Source organism: Ahaetulla prasina, chromosome 7, assembly GCF_028640845.1.
Source record: "Ahaetulla prasina isolate Xishuangbanna chromosome 7, ASM2864084v1, whole genome shotgun sequence".
NCBI classification, from domain to species: domain Eukaryota; kingdom Metazoa; phylum Chordata; class Lepidosauria; order Squamata; family Colubridae; genus Ahaetulla; species Ahaetulla prasina.
In genome coordinates, this window is record NC_080545.1 from 55,095,984 (window position 1) to 55,115,191 (window position 19,208).

The 19,208-nt window shown below is 35.4% G+C and overlaps 1 protein-coding gene across 6 annotated transcripts in view; it reads left to right on the forward strand.

The window, feature by feature from the left end:
* The window catches only part of TMTC2 (transmembrane O-mannosyltransferase targeting cadherins 2), a 221,668-nt gene that overhangs the window by 76,626 nt on the left and 125,834 nt on the right, over positions 1-19,208 (forward strand). For all 6 annotated transcript variants that reach the window (XM_058190797.1, XM_058190798.1, XM_058190794.1 and 3 more), the window contains one exon: positions 6,479-7,049. In XM_058190797.1, coding sequence (XP_058046780.1) covers positions 6,639-7,049 — 411 coding nt within the window. In that variant the 5' untranslated portion in view covers positions 6,479-6,638. The remainder of the gene's footprint in view (positions 1-6,478; positions 7,050-19,208) is intronic.

Genomic DNA, 19,208 nt, shown 5'->3' on the forward strand with positions numbered 1-19,208 from the left:
CAGCAGGCAGTTGTTTCAGAGTGAAACAGCTACCTGCCAAGGGATTTCTGCTCCCACAATCCTCCTGGCAGGTGGCAGCAATAGCTTGTAAACTTCCCTGCCAGCTTCCTTACTGATTTTCTAGAGAAGTTGGCAGAAAAAGTTTGCAAATGGCAATCACATTATTGTAGGATGCTTGGCAACCAGTTGTAATTGCAACCTGGTTAGTTCAACATTTATAGGGGTAATTCAACATTTTCCAATGGTCAGATGTGCTGTAAAGTACCCTTTCCGAGTCTATTTTTAATTCAATCTGCAGTTGAATGAACGGTCATAAATACCTTATTGTATTTCTAGAAATTCTTCTTGGAACTTAAAATTCAAACCTTATAATCATTTTTTCATGTGTAGAAGGTTTTTCCTTTTCCATAATTTATAGTATATAAATATATAGGATTGCAGATTTGGAAAATGGTATCGTATATGGTGGCATAGAGTTTGGTTATTTGAGGGGCTGCCTGGGTCCCATGATAACTGCCCACCAATTTGATCATGCAGGGTTGGCGCACTCCAGGTTCCCTTGATTAAACATTGTCATCTATCAGGACCCTCAGAAGTACACTTTCTGTAGATCAGCGTCTACCCTCTGGAATGAGATTCTGTACAAGATTCAGATGCCCCCGCTCTCTGGTTATTTAGAAGAGCCATGAAGATCTGGTTCTTCACCTAGGTCTTTGGCGAGGAAGATTGAGATTCCTCACTTGTTCTATCTGGTCTGTGACAGTTGCCATCTTTTATTGCAATTACTTATTATTTTTTTTATTGTTGTGAGCTGTGCCCAAGTCATTGGGAATCAAGCAGCATGCAGATTTAAGAAATTATTATTACTAATTGTGTCTGTTGATCAACAACTGTAGGGGTCTATTTGCATATTTCTTTTTGACATATATTACAAACCTGTTTGTTATCCCGACAGCATCCCATTTTACATCCATATGAATTAAGAGTTAACTGAATTAATAAGAACACAGAGTTTAATGCCTTAGGCCAGATGTTTTTTATATTGTGTTACTTCATTAAGACAAAATATTAGCAGAGTTGACAGGAAAACAGAATAACAGAGTTGGAAGGGACCTTGGAGGTTTTCTAGTCCAGCAGTCCCCCACCTTTCCAGCTCTGTAGACCGGCAGTGATGATGGGGGGGAGGGGAGGGTGGATGGTTTTGCATGTGTATGTGCTTCATGCACTTTCCTGACACTTGCATGGCCTAGTTGCCTGCACCAGGCTACAGACCAGTGGTTGGGGACCCCTGTTCTAGTCCAACCCCTTGCTCAAGCAGGAAACCCTATACCATTTTAGACAAATTGTTGTCCAATCTCTTCTTAAAAACCTCCAGTGTTAGAGCACCCACAACGTCTTGAGTCAAGTTGTTCTACTGACTAATGGAACAATAAAAGTGATACCATTTCTTCTTCATAATAAAGTTTGAATGCTGAATTATAGCTAAAGCAACTTGGACTGTCTTCTGAGAATAGGAGTGCAGTTTCATTTTATCATTATCTACATGATTATCTTATAATCTATCTTCAGTAAAAGAATGAAGTCATATATATGGAGAAAGCTAAATTATATTGTATATACCAGGGGGTCTCCAACCTTGGTCCCTTTAAGACTTGTGGACTTCAACTCCCAGAGTTGGAGATCTCTGGTATATACTATTGTGTAAACACATATGTGTATATATATTTATTTATTTTCATGAAGTTAAACACCAAAAGTATGTTGAACACATGGATACTAATGCAGTATTCCATATGAACTTATACATAATATTTTAATATTTTTTATTAAATCTATTAAATAAGAAAATAAATGAACACAACCAATATATAAGAAAGAAAAAAGAAATCAAACAAAAAGCTAAGAGTTCAAGAAAAGAAAAAAGGTGAAAAAAATGGAAAATGAAGTCAAAGATGTAAAGAAGTGGCGTCCAATATTCTTCATAGGAGTTATAAATACAAATACAATATATTTTAATTCTCAGTCTAAAGTTACATCATGATCCTTTCTTTCTATAAGGAAATAATAATCTATAATCTATACTGTCTAATCATCAAAATCATAAATCACAAGTTCATTTTTTCCCCATTTCCCCCCAAAATCCATTAGAGGTTTCCAGTCACCAATAGATAATGAATTGAACTTTTAAAAATCCTTTTTTACAATATATTTTGATCTCTAATTGAAGTGATTATTGTCAACTATTACCTCTAGACAGCTCTACAGCTAGGTAGACTTTGTGAAATCATTTCTATTTCTGGTTTTTTTCTGGCAATATTCTTAGAAATATTGGGCTATGGAACCTAAGCAGAGGGCAAATGTCAATCTGAATAAATGGTATAGTTCCCTTTGATGTGATCCTCTCTTGTAATACCCATGATATTGTTGAAGCCTTGGTGGATTTTATCTTCCCACTATTAAGGTCAGTTGAGGTAACCTGTGCAAGAGGAGCCTCATGAGGATGGAGTTCAATCATGCCTATTGGAACAATTCTTCCCTATAGAGTTGTTTGTTTTCCAGTAGGAAAAATTATGGAAAAAGAACTCAGTATATTTCTGAATTTCTAGGCTTTCAAATAAATTTGGAATAATATTGTAGGATACATGGTATCAAGATTAGTTTAATAAAATTATCAAAAGGAGAGACATTCACAAACAACAGTTCTAAGTTTGAATCAACTAAGGATCTCGGTTGTAACTGAAGATTTTTATCTATTTTGTATTTTTCTATTTAGTGTCTTGTACTTTTCATTGACTGATCATTGAACATATGGTTTTCTTTTTGCAGAGGAGGCAATAAGGAAGTCGTTTGCCATAATTTTATTTTATTTTAGAAAGAAAAACCCAACCAGAACAGTTTAGTTATTTAAAACAGTGATAACTGACTTCCCACAACCCTATATAATCCATTAGCGATATCCTGAGTAAGGCATACTTTCCTCCTGGGATATGTAAAATGAAGAGTGATTAAAACTTGAAAGGTAGACTTTCCTTCAGAGCCAGCAAATGCTGTCTTTGCCTAACAAAAAAATAAAAAATGCAAGTCTTGCTTGGAACTTTGACAAATGACTTTCTTTATGACATTTTGCCTTTCAGAGAGAGCAGAGATTAGAATCTTTTATTAAACAGGCCATGGATAATTTCTTTCATTATACCCATTAGTGACATTGGATTAATAACCAGAATGGCTATGGAAGATAATCTTTTTGTTAGAGAACCTACTAATAACACTAGTTAGTTGTTTGTTGTTTGGTACTAGTTTGTCCCTTCAGTCAAAAATGTTTTTGAGAAAAAATTAACTACCTGGAATATTATGCAGAAATGCATCTAGCCCTTGTCAAGATGTTAATAAAATTACTTTTAACATTGTTTTCGATCTGGACAAAAAAAATACTGTTAAGTGCTAAAAAAAACCCTTAGTTTGTTAATGCATTTTTATTTCAGAAAAGTGAGAATATTAATTATACATGAAAGTAATAAGGTGTAAATGTAACTAATAATACCACCACTGAGATTGAAGTTTGATTTTATATTTTTTCAGTGATATTATAGATATGAAGTTGGAATATGTTTAGAATTGCAACTTTCTTATTTTCTCTTTTATGCTTTATTTTTTAAAGTCCCAAATGAGTATTTAATATATTTCTTCAGCTTTCTTCATTTACCATATTTGCAAATAGTTTCAGATATTGTTTTCTTTAAACACTTTTGCTGAAGAAAATAAGATTTACAAGGAACAAAATTAATACATCAGTGACTTGCTCCCTTTGTAGATTTAGCTTAATACAGGTAGTCCTCAACTTACAACAATTTGCTTAGTGACCATTTGAAGTTACAATGGCATTGAGAAAAGTGGCGTCTAATAATTTTTCACAATTATGTTCATTGCAGATCCCTCTGATCACATAATCAGAATTCAGACATTTAGCAACTGGCATGTATTTATGATGGTTGCAGTGTCCCAAGGTCATATGATCACCTTTTGTGACCTACTGTCAAGCAAAGTGAATGGGGAAGCCAGCCACAACCATATTACTAACTTAAAAATTCACCTAAAAACCAGGCAAGAAATGTTGTAAATTGGGCCAAAATTAATAACAAATGTCTCACTTAGCAACAATTTTTTGGCTCAATTGTGGTGTTAATTTGAGGACTATCTGTACTACTAACACATTCCAGTAAAAAACTGCCGGTTACAAGCAACCAAACCTACACTTGTTTTTTTATTTCAGTAACTTACTGTGAGGGTCAATTTGATGCAGTAGTTTTAGTACCAGACTGGAAACCAGTAGATCACTAAAAGGCATTGTAGGCATGAAAACTGCTGCGTGACTTTGGGCCCGTGACACTCTCTCACATGGAGGCATATGGGTAAATCAGGAAAGGAAAATCTGGTGGAAATGGGAAAGTAAGTGATGGTAGAGGAAGAGAGATTGGAAATAGTCATAGTGCAGTCATTTGATAGAGCTGACATCTTGTAATACCACCACTTCTGCATCTGGCCATCTGCAAGATAGGGGACGAAGAGATGGCTTCTTGCTGTAGATAATCTCAGAGGAAATCTGGTTCACCTCCTCTTTAAGAACTCTAGAAGAAGCAGACTAGATACTTGGCTTTTCCTAAAACAGGATGGTATGTGAAAACTTCAACTGATGCCAAAATGTATGTGTGCTTACAAGCCAAATACTATATTATCATGCCTTACATGTAATTCAAGGTATTGGTTGTTACTTAAAAAATTCTAATGGGGTTGGGATCTTGGAAAGTGTGAGGGTACGTATCCCAAGTAAAATCAATGTGCCCAACAAATTTAAATCAAAAGTACTGCTGTAAATACCCTCCTACACCAGGACATTTGGTCAGAGGGGATTGGAAATAGGCAATTTTTGTAGAGAACAGTCCTTCCTATTATGGCTGTCATGGCCTTTTGGAATACATCAAGACCTGTTTGTAAAGAAGGCTTTTAATGATTTATTTTATTGAGTGAACTGTCCATGCCATGAGTATTATGAAATATGAATATTGTACCATGATGCATTACTGTATCATCATTCAGTACTTCTATATAGTATTTTATCACATTTTGACTAAGCCTGTACTTCTTAAGACTCAGAGAAAATGAAGAAATACCACTTATAAATAACTAAATTTGGAGCTCACAAGATTCCTAATTCTGCTTTAAAAAGTATAGTGTGTATGTGTGAAATATTTATCAATTTACAGTAAGAACATGTTTCTTTCATCCTCAAATCAGATGGTTGAAACTTAAAAAGAGAGTAGAACTTATTGTTCAATTTAATTTGAAATGATTTTCTATGAATTGAGAGAAAAATCCAGTGAGATGTTTCCAGTAATGGAAATCATTCCATCAGCAACTTGAAGTTTTCTGACCCTCTGGTGCAATCATTTTCATTGTATAGAAAGTTTCAAAGAGAAGAATAGGAGGCAACTGTTGCCTAAAATATGTGGATACCAAAGGCAAATTATATATGTACTTCATGTGGAACCAAAGTATAGACCTTCAAATCTATGAACTTTTAGCTACCTTTCCTACTCGTATTAAATAGCTGTCTCTTGTTTTGAGACATTTATCTGTAAATTTCAGTCACATTTTTTCAGTTACCATATTTTTCGGAGTATAAGACGCACTTTTTCTCCCCCAAAAAAGAGGGTGAAAATTTGGGTGCGTCTTATACGCCGTATGTAGCCCCGCCCAGCTTCTCAAACGGAGGTTTCAGAGGCTGAAAAAAACATCAGAAATGAAGCTTCAGAGAAGAAGCCCCCAAACAGAGCTTTAGAAAAGAAAAGCCTTCAGAGGCTTTTTTTTTCTGAAGCTGTTTTGAAGACTTTCAGAGGCAGAAAAAAAGTTTTTTCTGAAACAGAGTTTCAGAAGTTTCAGAGGCAGGGGAAAAAAAAAAAGCAAGGCACAGAGCTCACAACCAAGGAACCTTTTGCTAAAATTCATCTCTGGTAACAGCTGATTGGGGGTATTCCGGGAGGCCAATCCACCTGCCAATCAGCTTTTTTCTTATTTTTCTCCCCAAAAACTAAGGTGCATCTTATACTCTGGTGCGTCTTATACTCCGAAAAATACGATAATTATATTTCTTCTACATCATAATTATAATTTATCAATGATTGCTTCTGGATTAGGCTCAGATGAATGAATTGTTTTAAGTTAATGTATCCTATGTTTCCAAGGTCTGAAAAGCCAGTTTGATGAGGAAATTTATTGAATTTAGTAGAAGCAGCCCTTCTATCACTACATGTGTAGAGTTTAAAATGGCTGAAGTAGTACTACGCTTGATAATGTACCTTTTTATGCTAATTTTATGTCAAACTAGAAAATAAATTTGTTAATTTCAGTTATATTCTTTAGCAATCCTATTTATTGTTGTCATGTAGTTTGATTATTTTCGTATTTGTTTTGGTTTTTTTAGCCGAGCAATCAAGACAAACCAAGATCTTCTTCCTGAAACACCATGGACGCAGTTATTCTACAATGACTTTTGGGGCACTCTTCTGACCCACAGCGGGAGCCATAAATCCTACAGACCTCTCTGCACACTCTCTTTTCGCATTAACTATGCTATTGGAGGAATGGATCCTTGGAGTTACCATCTTGTAAATGTCCTTCTACATGCAGCAGTCACGGGTCTTTTCACTAATTTTTCTCGAGTGCTGTTTGGTGATGGACACTGGACCTTACTAGCTGGTTTGCTGTTTGCTTCTCATCCCATTCACACTGAAGCAGTGGCAGGGATTGTGGGAAGAGCTGATATTGGAGCTTGCCTTTTCTTTCTGCTCTCCCTGGTCTGTTACATTAAACACTGCTGTACAAGAAGCTACTCAGAAGGAACCTGGGGCTGGATCTTGGGTGCCGGTCTGTGTGCCACATGCAGCATGTTATGGAAGGAGCAAGGAGTGACCGTGCTGGCAGTGTCAGCCGTTTATGATGTATTTGTATTTCATAGGCTAAAAATGCACCAAATCGTTCCTGCTGTATATAAGGTGAGTGGGATTGTGTTTTTCAGTTATTGATTGTAACAGCACACAAATACACAGATTTTATAAAAATCAATTATCTAATGGTTCAATCTAACCTTGTTTTTTTTCCCAACAACAGCAAGCACTGTACTTTTCCCTCTGGAAGGATTCAGTTACTTTCACTATAAAAAAAGACAATGCTCTCATTAATAACCATGTTTTATTTGCAATTGCCTTGGCAAATGTTACTGTTGCTTCTACTAAGAATTCCATGTTTGGAAAAGGGGGGGATATTCTTCATCCATCCATCCATCCATCCATCCATCCATCCATCCATCCATCCCATCCTTCCTTCCTTCAAGTTTATATTCAGTAAAATCATAACTGACTTATGGCAGCTTACAATAATATATAATACAAGCAAGTTTGTAGTTGCTAATACAGATAGGTATGACTTTAGTAAATAACATGATTGTACAAAGCATTTGAAACCAGTGCTTTGCGAGCGAGCATGGGACTTTGATTTGGAAACAGCTGCCTTTGAATCCTTCAAGCAAATAAGACAGTTCGCAAGACTTTTGTGACTGATTTGATAGCTGTCCCTGACTGTATTTGCATGTGAAGTAGCCAAGTGAGCTTTGCAAACAAAATGACTGTTGTAATGATTAAAAATTTTGTATATATTGCTGCAATTTGTGAGGCACCTCTTTCAATTGTCTTGCACAGCCCTAGTAAACCCTGATTTTTATGCAATTTATGGCCCTGGACTTTCATTTTAGTTTTTCTTTTTACCACCATCTACCTGAAGGGTTATTTGAGGTTGTGGTTGATGATCTACTAATCTAGTCCAAAGTAAATCAAGCTCTTTTCCCCAAGACATCAAATCAAATTGCAAAATCAACCTAGTAGTGTGTCCAGATTGCTATTTTTTTTAAAGTGAATTTACTGTTGTGTGTACATGGATTGATTTGTAGGGTGCTTTCTTTGTATATAGTCATTTTATATAACTATTTTCCAAGGCATGCAGAGCTATCGCAATAATGTGAAATACAATTTGATCAAGTGAATAGATTTTAAAGAGAGTTGTAATTATAGAAGCCATGCATATTCAGATGCCTAATTCTGCCACTGCATTTCCCAGCCTGAGAACGGGGGTGTTAATCAACTTTGCAGATTGCAGTATTGTGTCCAATTAGTACTACAGAGCTTATTTATGTCTCCCTGCATTATGTTTGCCTCCATATTGCCCTGGCTTTTGCATATGAGGCAAAGGGTATGACAATATTTTGATTTAAAATGCATTGAAATTACTTCTTCATTGGCTGTGTTATTAACAGCACTGTTAAAGCTTAGCTTTTACATTTTCTGAGCACCAGCCACTGTTTTAGGAATCAGATGATACCAATGCACAATATATAGACAAAATGACTGCTAAATATCTTCCAATGCTTTAAAGCAGTGGTTTTCAATCTGTGGTTTTTGGACTCCTGGGGGGTGTGTGATGTGGTGTCACAGGAGGTCCACGACGGCTTGAAAAATGTTATGATTTAAATCTTCAGTCTTGGGGGTCTGTGACCATGGTCCATGGTCATAAAATGTATTTAAAGGAGGTCTGTGGTGAAGAAAAGGTTGAGAATCAGTGCTTTAAAGAATGGGCATTTTTTTTTATAATGAATGTAAATTTTATTTAAAGGATATAAACTTTTTCTAAAGAATCATACAACTATAGGATTGGAAGAGGCCACAAGATCATCTTGTTCAACTCTCTAAAGCAGGGGTCTCCAACCTTGGCAACTTTAAGACTTGTAGACTTCAACTCCCAGAATTCCTCAGCCAGCAAAGCTGAAGAATTCTGGGAGTTGAAGTCCACAAGTGTTAAAGTTGCCAAGGTTGGAGACCCCTGATCTAAAGTATTAATACCAATGTTCCATAAGGGCTATCTATTTGTTCCAGAGGTGGAGAACCCACCAATAGTCTCTTCCACAGTTGTATAGACCTATCAGGAAGATTTTTTAAAATCTTATATTTAACTGAAATTTAGGGAATAACTTATATTATCTATTTCTGCTACTAGCTTCTATGGAAAGTAGTTTTTAATCATTTAATCATTTTATTGAGTCTGTCATTTGCACCTCTATAACTGTCTGGTTCGGTTCTGCAACCCAACAAGAAAGACACAGACTTCAGAGGATAATTAGAACTGCAGAAAAAATAATTGCTACCAACCTGCCTTCCATTGAGGACCTTTATACTGCACAAATCAAGAAGAGGGTCGTGAAAATATTTACAGATCCCTCACATCCTGGACATAAACTATTTCAACTCCTACCCTCAAAACGACGCTATAGAGCACTGCACAACAGAACAACTAGACACAGGAACAGTTTTTCCCCGAAGGCCATCACTCTGCTAAACAAATAATTCCTCAACACTGTCAAACTATTTACTAAATCTACACTAGTATTAATCTTCTCATCGTTTCCATCACCAATCTCTTTCCACTTATGACTGTATGACTGTAACTTTTTGTTGCTATCATTAAGGGTTAAATTGTACCATCATTTGTGTTGTAAATGTTGTACCCTGATGATGGCATTTTTTCTTTTATGTACACTGAGAGCATATGCACCAAGACAAATTCCTTTTGTGTCCAATCACACTTGGCCAATAAATTCTATTCTATTCTATTCTATTCTATTCTATTCTATTCTATTCTATTCTATTCTATTCTTTTCCCTGTGGTTTCTCTTTATATACCTGAGCATGGCTATTTCCAAACTAAACATTGTAAACTCCTTTAATCTATTATCTTTTAGGGGATATCCTGAAGTCTCTGAATCATGTTTGTTGTCATTTTCTGAACATTCCCAAGCTGTCAATATCTTTCTGCAAATGTGATGGCTAGAATCATATACAGTACTCAAAGTGTGGTCTCACCAATGCCAGGTGGTGAAGACTGATAACTTCATGCTTCCTTCATACACTGTTTCTAATGCAGCTCAGTATTGTGTTGGTCTTTTATGTTGAGATTGTTATCAATGACCACATCCATATCCTTCTCTGTGTTTACAAATCATGAATTCCCCATTTTGTACATGTGTCCTTACATTTTTTGCCTCCTTAAATGTAATACTTTATGTATCTCCCTAGTAAAAGACATTGTGTTTCTCTCAGCCCAGTCTACCAATTTCTCCATATCAGTCTAAATTCTGCTGTCAGACTGCATGTTGGCTAGATCTCTCAACTTTCGGTTAAACTTAAATTTGATAAGCTACCATCATCCAGGTCATTAATAAAATTGTTGAAAAATACTGGCCCCAGTGCCAAAGCTAAAACCCAAACCTTGTGAAACCCCCCCCCCCAATTACAGTTTTCTAATTCTATGTTAGACAATTAATTCTGACTCTTTGTACTTCGTCGTCTGATACATTTTGCTATAGTGTCACCCAAACCACTCTTTAACAAATTAGTCATAAGTTGGGACTACCTATACTATATTGATGATATTACTCTCACAAATGAAAATACAAATGATTTGGAGCTCTAGTAATAAAAGCCAAATAGAATGAAAACAGGAAACATAAGATTAAATGCAAAGGAGACCACAGTCATCATAATAGGTCCATCAGCCAACCTTAAAACTGACAGAGTTGTAAGGAAGGAATATATTTAAATGGTAAATAGTTTATGATTTTGATCAACCATAAGAAAGAACAAGCAATCAAATATGCTACAGACTAGCACTTAGTAGGGTACCAAAGACGACTTTGGAAAAGTATTCAATATACCTGTGGAATTCATCGGGTAATGGTTTCATCTCAGACACTCAGGAGAACTGAAAGTTGGACTTTCAAAGAGCCAGGATAGAAAGAGTGTTGGTGCTTTTGAATTAGGTTTGAAGGAGATTCCTAAGAGTACCATGGAGGGCTGAGATAACAAACAATTGGATCATAGAACAAGTCAATCCAGAATTCTTCCTCAAGGCACAAACAATAAAGCTTTTTTGGACACCTCATGGGAATACCTAGTTCTATTGGGAGAGCTATATGCTTGCAGAAATTGTAAGAAACAGAAGAAGTGGACAAACAATAGCAAGGCAGATAATTCAGTTACAGTCTTGATTGTACGTAATCATTGCCAAATATCTAATTATCTGTAGCATTCAATGTATAGCAATATGGCAATGGACAGCCTTATCGACACCTAGGGTTGTATAGTATGGATATTTTTGTAGAATGTATCTTTTCTTTTAGAAAAGCGTATGCACCAAGAACCTTGTGTGTCCAATCACACTTGGCCGATAAAGAATTCTATTCTATTTTTAATAAAAATTAAGGAAAATTACTTTTATTTTAGGGAAACTATAGAGAGCTAATGCTTCAAGGAAGGTATATGAACCAAAATAATAATTGTACTGGATGGAGTTTTCTTTTTTGATGCTTGATCAAAAATGTATATTCCTTGAATATCTGAGAGTTAAGTCAATAGAGTCACCCTTAAGTAATGGCATAGAATTCAATTATCAAGAAATCTGGTATATTTTAATTATCATTTTAAATCTTAAAATTCAGTTCTAATTTGTTGCCCTGTCAGTATTTTTTTTTAGAAAATAATGCTAAATTCAGAATTTGAAATCCATATTAATTGCAGTGACTTATTGAAAAAAAATCTTCAGTCTTTTATGTTCTCTCTAGGGTTATAAAGCATGAGCATTATAATAAGAATGAAGACATCCTTGTGTATAAAAAGCCCTTCACTGAATAGGATGGTACGTTTCAGTAATTTTCTTTTTAACAATAGTGCCAGGAATATTTGGACCTTATTTGGGTTCACAAGTGTTACAATACACTTGTGAGCTTGTAAGGATCCTTTTACAGCACTTAGGACAATATTGTCTATTTATAATTTGAAAACAATTGGTCCGAAGCAAAAAAAGGGGAGAAAAATCCTAACAACCTGGTATGTAGTAAATAATTGTTAGATTTAGAATGTTGCCTGACCCCTTGCCAATTCTTTTATTTCCACATAAGTGTTCTGAGACAAATGTGCCTTTAAAAGTGCACTAAACTGTTAAACATGGCCTTTGTGTATGCTGTGGATTTTTATACTTTGAAGAGCAGAATAAAAGGTTAGAAACACAACTGATTATTTGCTTGTAGAATAGATGCATTCAAGATTGTTCAACCGAGATTTAATTTCTCTAGCATTTATATCTCATTATAAACGTGTGAAAGTCTGAACAAATATTTGTGTTTGTTTCTGTCCTGCAGTTTCCTGTGTCCTAGAAAACAACAGGTGCTGTTAAAACAACAACAAAAACAGGCTAACTGCAGTTCCTAGTAAACAAGCCCAATAGCTTTAGAAGATAATTTTGAGATTACTCATCTTTTAAATGCCAGATTGCACTATAATTTGAATAGCATCATTAAGCCAAAACTTATAAAAAATAGCAACATAAGAAGCAAAGGAGAATAATAAAATCTCAGGCAATGGTTTTGTGATAGTTTAATGATTTTCAATGAATAAATAAAGGACTCCAAAATCATATGCTTCCTCTATCTGCTTTGTCTTCTATTACTGCATTATTTAAAAAGTCTGGCAGACTTAAAGATCTTTCACACACCCTAATAATCTATCTGGGGATATGGTGTACCTCTGAAGCAGATTTTGAGTTTGTGAGAAAGATTGCTTGGTGAAGGATTCACTTACAGAATTTTTTGTGAGAAGTACATCCTTTATTTTTGGTCTCAGTGCTTTTCCTTTCCTTTGGAAGTTCTAAGATATATATTTTTTATAAAAGGAAATGTCATAAGTTTAAACTTTAAGTGAATTGATATTCTTGTTATCTGGTATTTGTGACCTTTTTAAAAAATTGCTGCTTCATTTTTGGATCAGCTTTTTGTCTTCGCTTTTAATGTCCATATTTTGATCTATGTTTTATTGCAATTATATGTAAACAAGTCATCTCTTGGTGAAAAGAGTAGTACAATGAAGAAAGAATAAATGGTTTAAAAAACTAAAATGAACAAAATTTCTTATGTCTTATAAATCTGTGCCTCATTATTTTAAAAACATTTCAGAATATACTCTCCTATAAGTAATGAGGCATCATAATCTGATGTAACTCTAATGAAGTCATCAAATGGAAATTATTTCAAAGAGTTCCAGCTTTAAAATAGTCAGTAAGGGACAGGTTTACTGCTACAAAAGACTCAAAACTTAAGTAACAAGAAAAAATGTGAACACATTGAAAGTCTTCCAGAATTTTTTTAAATTATTTTCATTTCTTTTTGAAGCTAAAGGTGAGATTATAGTTTTTTCTCAGGAATTTGTACAGATGGTTCTTGCCTATTGCTGAATTCAAGAATAGGATACCTTTTACTCTGGGATATTTAAACTTCAGGGGATTGTTTGATGTTTTTCTTTTCTCAGAAAGCTATTTCTTAACCTGTTATGAAATAAAATGTTATGTTAGGATACTTCAGGAGTACAAAAAACAAATTTTAATGTTGAGACATTTAAAGATATAATTTAAAATATTTATGTGGGCCATAGACATCTGTTTATGCTTTAGTACAGCAGTAGTGATTACTACGATGCTATATTAAAACTATGATTCCTAGTTTAAGAAAAAAATAAAGTTACTTTATCCAACACTAAATATGAAAATGTCCTTAGTGTTGTTAGGGTTTTTTTGTATGCTAGGAAATAAATACTATATGAAGAATGTAAAATAAAATTGCAACATTGTACTAGAGAAGACTGATAAAATGGGAAAAAGCTGATTATAGAATATGCATGTGGAAATATATTATTTATATAATAGTCTGTCTCACCATGTACTGTTGTTCACTAAACTTCCCCTTTTATCAAGAGATAAGATGGAAGCATGATGAGTGTATCTACATCAGTGCTCCTGCAAAAATTCTAGACATCCACAAGCATGTTTTTACTGCAAGGAAGTATGTTACAAGGCCCAGACAGCTAACGAGAAGGTACATTCCCTCAAAAAATTTCCATGTGAAGAATTACCATGAGCCCTGGTGAACACAGTGTTTAGAATGCAGTATTGCAGATTAACGCACTACTCACTGCCAGGAATTCGATTCTGGCTCAAGGTTGACTCAGCTTTCCATCCTTGCGAGGCCGATAAAATGAGAACACAGATTGTTGGGGGGGAAATATGCTGACTTGTAAACTGCTTAGAGAAAGAAAGGGTTGTAAAGCACTAAGTGCTATTGTTATTGTTACCAAATGGGCTGATTCATATATGAAAAGATACTCCTGTAGGTTCTTTGGTGCAAAGCTGTGTCCACTTTATGGATCAAAAATAGTACTTTGAAATTCGTCCTACAACTAGTAGTAGCCAATGTAGGGCTTGAAGTATTAATGTACACATGATGGTCACACCCACCTGTAAATGGACCATTGCAGTTTGTGCTGGCTGCAGTTTTCAGGTGCAAAAGCATTTTCATATTGAGTGCATTGCAGCAACAAAATTGGTAAGAGATGAGGTGTGCACCAGCAGAAGGTATTAAAAAACCTCACATTTCATTTGAAAAGTGCTGTGAAGATTCTTAAGCTGCAGGCTGTTCCCCAAGAGAAGGGCTTGCCTCCTACTTGCCTCCTGGAACCAGAGAGCCAACCTTTCTTCCTCAGTGATATTGTTTATTAAGGTGGGTTTGGAACCATCCATTAAATAGGGAAGACGGTGCCTCTCCAATTTTTTGCAGACAATCCAGAAGGATGTAATATGGTTTCAGAAACTGCTCTTTCTCTTTATTACCTACCAGCAAGATCAATCCCATTCCATGCCCATGACTTAATCTTGACTGGAAGGAATCCAAATCATCCATTTCTCATATAGCTCTTAGCAGCTGAATTCTCACCACAATCTCAACAGATTTCCTTAAAAGGAAAGATTGGAGACTAGACTATACTGTAGTTTTCAAATACGGCCAATTCTAGGAAGTGCTTCTTTAGGAAGGGACAGATCATATCATCTTCCAAGCCTGGAGACATCATCCATTATTTTTAAGAGGCATTGACAATCTCCTGGATACAATCAATAATACCCCCATCCGTTTCCTAAAGAAGCCAGGAGATGCAGGGTTCCAGAGCACAAGTGACAAAAGTGATGCTGGAGATATCAATATGTTTCTCAAATAGTTGTATATAAATGGCTTTCGATTAATTCAGTGAGCATTATGTGAGTATGAGAATGATAATCAGTAGTAATCAACAAAAAATTAAATGCACTGCATTGTTATTTGATTAAATTTGTGCTTGGAGCTTTTTATGCTCACTATATGAAAAGTCATTATAGATCAGTGATGGCTAATCTTTTACATCACCATGTGCCAGCCTGCATGCTGAAAATGGCACGCGAAACTACCCTGTGAGGAATGCCAGGTCCTGCTGGCCTTCGCGCACGTGGGAGCGCCAATACCCGGAAGAGTGGTGTTCCATCGCGCATGCATGAGCCAGCACCTGAACTTCTGGTTTCCAGCCCGGACACACGCCCAACAAACAGCTGACCATCGCAAATGCGTGTGATGTAAACCCAGAAGTTTGGGTGCTAGCCTGTGCATGTGTGGCAGAATGCTGTTCTTCCGGGTTTTGCCGCTCCCACTTGCGCAACGGCCAGCTGACTAATGCATGTGTGTGCACAGAAATGCGGAATGCGGAAACAGTACTGGCAGAATGGCTAGCCAGGCCTGGCCTTGCACGTCCGCTCGCTCTCTCGCTTACTGACTCAGTCGGGAACCAGCGGGGCCATGCATTCCTTGTAGAATGGTTTCATGTGCCACTTCCGGCACACGTTCCATAGGTTCACCAACACTGTTATATATTATCTATGCTACTAAATATTCAAACAATTTCTTCAGTGAAATACATGGTTATTGCTTTTTATTTTATTGTATTACAGAGTAAATTAGTTCACCACCCACACAATACAAGTGCAGCATTAAAAAGTGCTGGAAAAAATATTTTTAAAGTACTGAAAATAGTTACAATTAGCTAAAAAAAACTTATTGTATAAAATGTCACTATGAATAGATCTAAAAATTATAATTTTCTTTTATTTTTATTCTTCTCTGCAATAAAAGTCGCCAACACTTAGTGACTCCATGCTGGTATAACAGTAGACTACCTTGAATTGTAAAAAAATCTTGAGTGTTTTCACCTTTGAGTCTCCTAACATTTTCTCCTCTGCAGCAGCTGAGAGCTGAGAGCTGCTCAGAAAGTAGCAATTCCAGTTTTAGTAAGTCTGTATATTAAAAGTAAAATCTATGCTCTTAGTTTTTCTTAAAACAAGCCATAAGCTACATTTTGAAATCTGTTTGTTTAAATAAATCATAGTACAAACCTTTTATCTAGGTTTAGACAAAATATCAAAGAGCAGTACAGTAAGCTGAAAGTGGAAATGAAATTTTTTTATTCTCTGCAAGGTTCCACAGGAGGCAGAAGTAGGTAGAGGAGGAGGAAAGGAAAGGAAAGCTGAAACTCATGCTTGTAAATGACAAGCCGTAGTTTTCCTGAATATAGCCTTTGGATGTGTTACAATGTTATATTGCATTTTTTTGTGCTTGGTTTTGCTGTCTGTTGTTCCATCCACAAGCTCATCATTTTGAGTAACAGTCTTATATAATTTTAATCATTTTTCCCCTAAAGCAGGGGGGTCAAACTCACATCGTCACAGTGGTGTCACGTGACGTATCGGGACTTTTCCCCCCTTCGCTAGACGGGGCATGGGTGTTGCCAGCAGATGACATATGCAGCCTGCCAGTCAGGAGTGTAACAGCCCTGCCCTAAAGTATAAGAATTCAAATAATTAGTGTTAAAATGAACTTTTAATATTTCTTTCAGTTTCAGCCTTTGCAAAATTCTATGGTTCAATCCACCTATATGCATTTGAAAATGGCAAATAAAAAAAGCATTAAAAAGTCAGTCTTTGCAATCAGACATCATAGAGGTTCAGGGGGCTATTTGAGTAATATCTATTCCAATACTATGCATCATACAAAAGCAAAATGAAATCCTTGAGTCTTTTATAAAAACAACATTAAATTATTGGGCATTAATATTTTAATATTAATTTCAGGTTCTTACTAATAGAGAGTGTCAGTCTATGGGTCTAAGGAGTTGGACCCTCTTTATAGTTGTGCCTGCATGTGGAACAGCCTCCTCCCAGAGATCTGGTGGGCCCCAATCCTTTGGCTTTTCATAAAGCATTAAAATCTGGATGTTCTCAGTTTTTTTCCTTAGTTTTTTTTTATTCCAGCCATTTTATGGTTTCTTTGTGTATTGTTTACCCCACATTTTGTTTTCGGTTTTAAGCTACCTATAGTCACTATTTTTCACAATATAGTCACTAAGCCAGGTGGTTATATCAATTGTATAAATAAATAAAAACTTATACATGAATGATCAAATCCAGCGATAACATGCACACAAACTAACATATACCAGTCCTTCCTATTTGACTTTGACATATTCAAACATGACTTTCTATTTGAAAACTTGGGTGAAATTGACCTGTTTCTTCTAAATTCTTTAATGATTTGGAAGTAACCTGTCATGTTTACTTTTTGTTGATGTCCATTTGGTTTGTCAGAACATTTTGTATCAGCAATTTCTAGCAGTGCAGAAAAAGATTCACAGCAGGGCAGTGTGCCAGATGGTTCCTCTGTGTTCTGTTGGGTTTATTTGTGCTTTCGTGATGAGTTCCTAATCCCTACTCCTGTTTCTGATTTAGCCTATTTATCACTTCTATCAAACTGCTATATTATTTTTCTTTGCCATTCCCAGCCTTTCCTCCAATGAGCACATTAACTATCTTGCTGAGTCGTGTATCAGATATATAGGTTTATAGATCCAAATATGCTTTTCATTAAGAATTAAGAAATCTAGAAAATTCCTGTTTCAGAAATGCTTTTTAAATTATAAAGAATCATGTATCTTAAAATCTAGTTAATTTATTATAGCTTATAGTTAACATTCATTTCTTAACGATTCAAAAAAAGAGGTAGACTCAGTATGAATTAATGTTTAGCTATCTTCATAGAATCATGGCATAAAATTTTTTTGAAGGTGTTTAAATTGGTTAAATAACTGCAAATTGTATAACATTTCTTAACAATTTTCCTATATTTTCAGTGCCTCAGTGACTTTTAGGCTTCATTTTCTTTATTGCTCAGTTTATATCTTAATTTCAAGCTTCGGAGATGTGGTTGTCCATAAATAAAACATACTCACATCAATACCAATTTTAACTATACATTTAATTATGTTAGATCTGTTAACATAATTAGGGCCACTAATTTATCTTCCTTGATATAAATAATGATATCCAAAATTTCCCCTAAACTTGTGGCATATTGGTTTCCTAGTAATAAGCACCAAGAATGTAATTGAGTCTTGTGAACTATATAACTTCCAGCTATGTGCTCACTTGAGTCTAAAAACAATGTCTTTTTCCATTATCTTAGATATATCTGTTCTACTTGGGAATTCTGCTGAACACCAAAATGAAACCTAATAAATTTGTAAAATACACAAAGATACTTTATAACAATATGCAGCTAGATGTCACATGGATAAATATAAATATATATCTAGCAACAGTTTAGCTTTTCTTGATTCACTATTCTCCCAAGTCTGACCTGTAGAAATTGAAGCATTTGATAAAGCACCACCCATATATTTTCTGAAGGCTCATAAAAGTTGAAAAGCGTTTCAGGCAACAATTGACATCTTGATGAAAATACTTCAGCTGGGGCACAACGGTTAAATGAGACAGAATTCTCATTAGATGCATACCTTTAGGAGCTAATACCATTACTGAAGTCTACTGTGTAAGTTGTCTAATCCCATGAGTTTAGTTATTAGCAAAAAGGGATGTATGTAAGATGTTGTAAGAGTGGCAGCATTGTCAGTATAATTTAGCACATACTATTGAGCTTCAGTAATTGCAAGTGACCATGTAGGGTCAGAGGACAGCTTTAGATCATTAAAGTGAGTTGCTGTTATACTAGCCGTCCCTTAACCATGTACAGCATGCAATTATTGCCAAAAGCTGAAGTGCAGGCAGATTTAGTATTTCTGAATTAATTAAAATATTTAACTGGTGAATCAACAGAATCGAACAATCTTAAACCCTGTTCCATCCATATCCATAAC